We start from the raw sequence: 7,500 nt of genomic DNA on the forward strand, positions 1-7,500 counted from the left end.
CACATAATATCTCTCTCTCTCTCTCTCTCTCTCTCTCTCTCTCTCTCTCTCTCTCTCTCTCTCTCTCTCTCTCTCTCTCTCTCTCTAAGTATGGTAATATAACTTGTCACCATGACAGATGGTGCTTTATCGGATTTCACCGTGATTGAATGTACACCTACAAGATGTTTAAGAAGGTCCCTTTCATTCGTTATGAAGCAATACTATCCACTTAATAAATCTATATATTACTGATCATTAAAGCAGGATACTGGAGATAGCACAGATGCAGATACTTGAGAAAACTTAAGAAAATAGAGTGACGAATATAAATGAAATAGTCATAGCTTTCCTTTTAAGTTTATACAGAAAGCAGGTAAACTGAACTGTTGTCTTATTTTGTGTTACATATCTAGTAACTCGTAATGAATAATTAGGTTTCTGTATGTTTTATTGTTATTTATGAATGTACTTGCTGTTCGCTTCATTGTGCTCCTCCATTTATTGCTACTATAGCTGTGTTTAGAAAGTTGCATAACGTTATCTGGTTTGAGGCAATTTTTATTACTTATTATTCTTTTGTTTATTTACTTAGCTAGGTCAGTCAGTGCACTTTAAATCTTAATATATTTTTAAAGCACTTTGGACACCTGGTGATTCTCTACAAAACTGTACAACACATTTATCTCAGAATATAAGTAAGTAGTATCGTGTTCCACAGGGTAGTGTTCTTGGCTCATTGCTTCAAATACTCTATATACACATTTGTGGTTTTGCCAAGAAATGTAGCTCGTAACATATGCAGATGATGCTATTCTCTCTGCATCAAACCCATCTCCTGAATGTAGATTTAGGCTTGGTGAATCCCTTAATAGAGATAGCTATAATTATTGCATAGTGAAAATTATGGCACATGTAGTTGAACCCTAACAAAACTTGAAGCCACTGTCCACGCAGCATTTATTTTTTTCCTTTTTTCTTCTCTTTTTTGGGCAGGTTAACACAATTTATTCTTCATAGTCTATATATGACAGGTCTTTAAATATTTTATATTTTAATTCATTATTTTTCATGTAAAGTTTATTTATTTCCTTTCCTCTCTGGGTTATTTTCCTTGTTCGGCCCATGAGCTTCTAGCATCCAGCTTTTCCAACTAAGGCTGTACCGTAGGTTTAAAGGCCACTCATGAATGGCTGAGCCAAGTGACAGTGACAATGCCCTAGAGACTGACCACATATATGATCAGCACCCAAGCCCCCACTCCACCCAAGTTAGGACCAGGGAGGACCACGCAATGTCTGCTACTGACTCAGGAGGTAGACCTGTAAGCTCCCCTAACCCTCTATCCTTTCCTTTCAAGGATGGTGAGGTTGCAGACTCTGAAGAAATTATCGAGCTTGAGCAAGTGTCGAACTCTAGTGTGGCAGAACACCATGACCATACATTTCCATTCTAATAATAAAAATAATAATAATGATAATAATAACAATAATAATAATAATAATAATAATAATAATAATAATAATAATAATGATAATATCATTATTACTTGCTAAGCTACATCCCTAGTTGGAAAAGCAGGATGCTATAATCCCAGGGACCCCAGCAGGTAAAATTGGCCAGTGAGGAAAGGGAACAAGGAAAAATGAAATATTTCAAGAACAGTAACAATATTAAAATAAATATTTTTCTATATAAATTATAAAACCTTAACAAAACAAGAGGAAGAGGAATAAGATAGAATATTGTGCCCGAGTGTACCCTCAAGCAAGAGAACTCTACCCCAAGACAGTGGAAGACCATGGTACAGAGGCTATGACTACCCAAGAGTAGAGAACAATGGTTTGATTTTGGAGTGTCTTTCTTCTAGAAGAGCTGCTTACCATAGCTAAAGAGTCTCTTCTATCCTTACCAAGATGGAAGTGGCCACTGAAAAATTACAGTGCAGTAGTTAATCCCTTGGGTGAAGAAGAATTGTTTGGTAATCTCAGTGTTGTCACGTGTATGAGAACAGAGGAGAATCTGTAAAGAATAGGCCAGACTATTCGGTGTATCTGTAGGCAAAGGGAAAATGAACCGTAACCAGAGAGAAGGATCCAATGTAGTACTGTCTGGCCAGTCAAAGGACCCCATAACTCTCTAGATGTAGTATCTCAACAACACAATTTGAAGACCTTACTAGAATACAGTCTTAAAGGCGTCTCTTTGAAAGCGATTATTCATAAGCTGATCATTGCATTGAAATGAAGATCTTGCAATTTAGAACCAATAATTTATGGTATCTTGATTAAGACTTGGGCATTGAGTGGAGCTTAATTTCTTTTCATACTATGGTTACTCAAATTGCAAGTTGACAAATGATATAATGATAATAATAAAGTGAAATATTGAGAAAAACCATTTATTTAATATTTTATTGATCAGATGAAGCTAATTACAGTGGAAAGATAGTTTTTTTTATTTACATAATACGTTTTAATGATACATTGTATAAATAAACATCGCTTTATCACAGTATTTTCCTCTACTTTAGACTTGTAGTGAAGGGCATCAACCAAAGGTAACAGGACCCACTCCTGGGCCAATAGGAAACCCTGATCCAAGGCCTGGATTTACACCACCCCCAAATCCAGGATTAATGCCACTTCCAAAATTAGATCCTGTTGGGAGTCCGCCAAAACCACCTCCAAAGCCAGGTCCACCAAAGTTGCCTCCAAACCCAGGTCCAGTGGGTCTTCCTCCAAAACTGCCTCCAAATCCAGGTCCAGTGGGGCTTCCACCGAAGTTGCCCCCAAAGCCAGGTCCGGTAAGTCCTCCACCTAAGTTGCCTCCAAAGCCAGGTCCAGTAAGTCCTCCACCAAAGTTGCCTCCAAACCCAGGTCCGGTAGGTCGTCCACCAAAGTTACCGCCAAAGCCTGGTCCGGTAAATCCTCCACCAAAGTTGCCTCCAAAGCCAGATCCAGTAGGTCTGCCACCGAAGCTGCCTCCAAAGCCAGGTCCAGTAGGCTGTCCGCCAAAGTTGCCTTCAAAGCCTGATCCAGTAGGACTGCCACCGAAGCTGCCTCCAAAGCCAGGTCCGGTAGGCTGTCCGCCAAAGTTCCCTCCAAAGCCAGGTACAGTAGGTCGTCCACCAAAGTTACCTCCAAAGCCTGATCCGATAGGTTGTCCACCAAAACTGCCTCCTAAACCTGGTCCAAAAGATCCACCAAAATTACCTCCTATAGGTTGACCACCAATTCCACCAAATTGGTTGAATCCCCCTCCACCTAGGCCAAAATGCCTGGTGTTCTCATCGTTGTTGCTTGAACCACTGGTGCTACTTGCAGTGCGACCCGCAATGCCTGAGCTTAGACTATCGTCCCCATCTTCAGAGAGTGGACTTTCGAAATCGTTTTCTGAATCTTCTTGAACATCTTCCTGGGCATTGATGAAAAATCCTCCTTCATTGGCCCCTGTTTCTTGTACGCCGAATGCAGGCTTGCCTAGCAATTCTCGGACATTTTTTGTGTTCTGAGGAACGGCTGAAGCCAAAGCCGTGGCCAGAAGTAATGTCCAGAAAAATTTCATCTGAAAAGAATTATTTTGATTAGCGGTAATCGGGTTCTAAGTGACATTTAGGATCAAGACTTATGTTGTACATTAGAAAATACCTTGTAAGTAGATGGATTTTACCAACTTTTATTACTATCAGAAAATTTAGCACACAACCTGACTCCATCTGAGATAGGAATAGGAAATTTAGTTAACCACATGGGAATACTAGCTAAGACACAAGAGCTATTGCCCCTCCCCTCCATGGCAATGTTCACTTTCTATTGCTAAACTTGTTCTTTGTCTCGGTTTTTTTTTTATTAGTGACTTCTGATTACAAACTATATGAAAATATCAGCCAAATATATGATTTGACTGATATATCATGAAATTCAACTCGAGGAAGAGCTGGTCATATATATATATATATATATATATATATATATATATATATATATATATATATATATACAAAAATTGATAGTCAGGGTAATTCAAGAATAGCTAATATATTCTCTTTTTTGTTTCTAAATGGCACTGGACGTGGAATGAAATTGCGGTTATGAAAGTTAATTTGATTTTAGCTTACCCCTCAAAGATAAGAGCTAATAACGATGTTGGTCATTACTGTTAGTAATTTAATTGTAGCTGGCCAAGCAAGAATATTGTATGAAATCAAATAAAATACAATTCCTTAATACTTACTCTAATGCTATCCTTTGGATTGCTTGATTTTTTAATCATAATTATAATTTGACAGAAAATAGTAATAACTTTTAAGCGTACAATATTTTTGTAACCGTTTTGATGTCCTCCCCTGGAAGAAGTACCCTAGACACATGAAGAATGCGTAAAAATATAATTTTTCCTGCAATTGGAAGAGTTAGTGGCTACATACATACACAGGATGGCTATTATTATAATTATTATTATTATTACTATCCAAGCTACAACCCTAGTTGGAAAAGCAAGATGCTCTAAGCCCAGGGGCTCCAACAGGGAAAAATAGCCCAGTGAGGAAAGGAAATAAGGAAATAAATAAATGAAGAGAACAAATTAACAATAAATCATTCTAAAATAAGTAACAACGTCAAAACAGACATGTCATATATAAACTATTAACACATGAGACTAATCTCTCAAACTGTTACGTTCGATAGATTGTCTCCTGTGAATTTCTGTAACAATGTAGCACTCGTAATGAAATAATCCTCTTGAGAGAACACTCACCTTGTGTTCCCTTTCGGTGAAGAACTATTGTCTCTGCCTGTTCGTTCGGGCCTTATGTACTGAGGAACCTATAGTGGATTGCCTTCGATCTAAGACGTTCTGCCTTTATTTGAATGTGAGTAGTATTTACCCTCGGCTAAATTTAGAATATTTGTGATAAAAACACTGCATAGTAGCATTCTTAATTCCTTCCTCATTAGGGGATTATGTGATTAGCAGGTATTCTTTGCTTGCTTGAGTGATGATCTCTTAAAAGAAAACGTGTTTTTTCTTACATGTCTGTGACGTAGAATGTTGTTGCTTACGAATGTCAGATTTTTTAAGTTTTTTTTTTTTTTTTTTTTATTTGTCTTGTGTTTTTTTTTCTTTTTTCTTATTTACAGGTGATTTTTTGTTCTGTTCGATCGGATGTTCGGGCTCGATATCACGAATAAGCCCTCTGGTTCGTTCCCGAAGGGGGTAGTGCCTTCAGTTGGATCATTCTTCCGAAGGGGGTATTGCCTACAGTGCATCTTATGCGGTATATTGTAAACATTTTTGCAAAACCTTCGAAGTGTCCCTTTGTCCTCTGATTCTTAGCCTTTGAAATTGCTTGTGTCCCTGTTGCATTCTTCATTTTGCTTTCTGAGGCCCCGCACTGAATCCTATACTTCAAGCTCTACACATTCACCTATATACGTGTACATTCCCCTTGATGTTTTAGTGGCCAAAGAAAAGTCGTTTTATATTATTTTTGCTCATTTGTAGAAGCGTTTTTATTGACAAATCATTTATAAGAAGAAATATGTTATTTTGCATGTTATGTCCTCTCCAATGTAGTGTATAATTTGATGCTCAGTGTCAAATTATATTTAGTTTTGTATGTATGTATGTATGTATTTATGTATGTATGTACGTATGTACGTATGTATGTATGTAGGTATGTATGTGGTCCCAAAAATATACTATTTCGTAATTTTTGTCATACTAAAAAGATTCCACGGTTATATAAATTAGTATCATATCCAGTTTATATAAATTTGAGTAATCTGATGAAAATATATACCTAATTTTAGATAAAATAGTTTTCAATTTATCATGATGAATATTTTACATATGTATGTGTCATGGGAACCAAGTATAAACTTTTGAAAATTTTTACTTAACCGTTTATAGACTTATCTCCATAATCTTCCTACATTAGTAATTCTTTATTTACTGTCCATTTTCTCATCCAGTCCATTCCCTCTTTTTTTAACCTCCGCCAACGAAGATGGAAGGAGGTTATATTTTCGCCCCTGTTTGTGCTTGCAATGCGTGTGTGTGTGTTAGAAAATAGCTTCCCGACATGAATTTTAATCGTAGAGTAATGAAACTTGCAAGGATTAACTGTTATGTAAATATCTGAAAATTATTAAATTTTGGAAGGTCAAGGTCTCGGTCCAGAAAAATGTCCAATTCACTTAATCATCCATAAGTTTAGAGATCGTCACAGAGACTTCAAACTTGGTTCATATTTGAGTATATGAAAATCCATGTCAAGGTCAAACAAAAGGTCAAGAAATAAGCTCCGCGGCGGAGGTCTGCTCACTACTGAGTGTCCCTCTATTGTTGTTGTTGGGGTATTAAAGCCAACACTTGTTGTTGGCACGGGCCTTTCCCTTGGTTGGCCCGTAGGTGATCTGTGAAAATTTATAAGGTAGTTGCATTAATGGAAATTTGAAAGGTTTTTAGTAGTAGAAAAAGATGTGGATAGGGTAAGGATGATGGTGGTAGTGGTAGAGGGCCATCATTTCTCGGATAGTGGTAGTTTGAAAAGTGGGGGTGTAAGGCTTTTGAAGATTAGAGAAAAATTGTGCAGGTGGGGTTGTCCAACCCTTTACTCCCTAGGGTCCCTGCAGAGAGATTTTTAAGTGGTAGATTAGTTGAGAAGTGAAAGGGGGTGATGTGAATAGAGCCTTACAATGAGGGGATGAGATGGTGCATGGAATGAGGAGGTCTTACCTTGGTGGAGGTAGAGTTGAAAGCAACTGTGCATGTGTGTCTATGCTTTCGACAATTGCTTTTGCCAGTGTGGCTGCCTCTTTCATGGCATGTGGTGTGTTGATGTCTACAAGTAGATCACCTCGTAGCTGTGCTGTTTCTCTGCATTCTAGTAGGTAGTGCAGGAGAGGTTGTTGTGGTATGACATCACAGTGTTCACACCTTGTCTGGATGTCATCTAGGAGTTCCCAGTTTGCTTTGTAACCCAGCCGGAGTCTGTGTATGCATACTGCCAGTTTTCTTGGGGTGTATCTGTCTATGGGAGGGGGGGCTGTCCCTCTAGTTTTTGTCTCGATTAATACACTCTTTTTCTCTCACCTTCCGTTTTCATCATGCCTTTTCAAACGGAAGTATTCGTTAATCAAGAACAGATTGATGAAGATAAGTATTAACCTGATAGATCGTAATTATGTGCTGATGAACACCCTTGACGGTGATTATATTTAGCCTTTCTTCTTTGACATCATTATTATTATTATTATTATTATTATTATGATTATTATTATTATTAATATTATTGTTATTATTATTTATTGATATTATTATTATTGTTATTATCATTATCATTATCATTATTATTTATTATTATTATTATTATTATTATTATTATTATTATTATTATTATTATTATTTTTATTATTATGAACTTGAAGGAAAACCCACGCCATGTCTAAGAGTCTTGGGTATTAAAAATCCACAGTTATATACGTTGTGTATTTAAAAAATACAGGAGCTTTC

At 37.0% G+C, this 7,500-nt stretch overlaps 1 protein-coding gene across 1 annotated transcript; it reads right to left on the bottom strand.

Annotated features, from left to right (window-relative positions):
- Nucleotides 1-2,403: 2,403 nt before the first annotated feature.
- On the bottom strand, nucleotides 2,404-4,828 carry LOC137651936 (uncharacterized). Its single transcript, XM_068385151.1, has 2 exons — nucleotides 4,741-4,828; nucleotides 2,404-3,546 (listed from the first exon to the last, which is right to left on the bottom strand). Exon 2 carries the CDS (start codon nucleotides 3,544-3,546, stop codon nucleotides 2,530-2,532), a length of 1,017 nt encoding a protein of 338 aa, XP_068241252.1. The 5' UTR covers nucleotides 4,741-4,828; the 3' UTR covers nucleotides 2,404-2,529.
- Between the last annotated feature and the right edge of the window lie 2,672 nt (nucleotides 4,829-7,500).

Source organism: Palaemon carinicauda, chromosome 13, assembly GCF_036898095.1.
Source record: "Palaemon carinicauda isolate YSFRI2023 chromosome 13, ASM3689809v2, whole genome shotgun sequence".
In the NCBI taxonomy this organism is placed as follows: domain Eukaryota; kingdom Metazoa; phylum Arthropoda; class Malacostraca; order Decapoda; family Palaemonidae; genus Palaemon; species Palaemon carinicauda.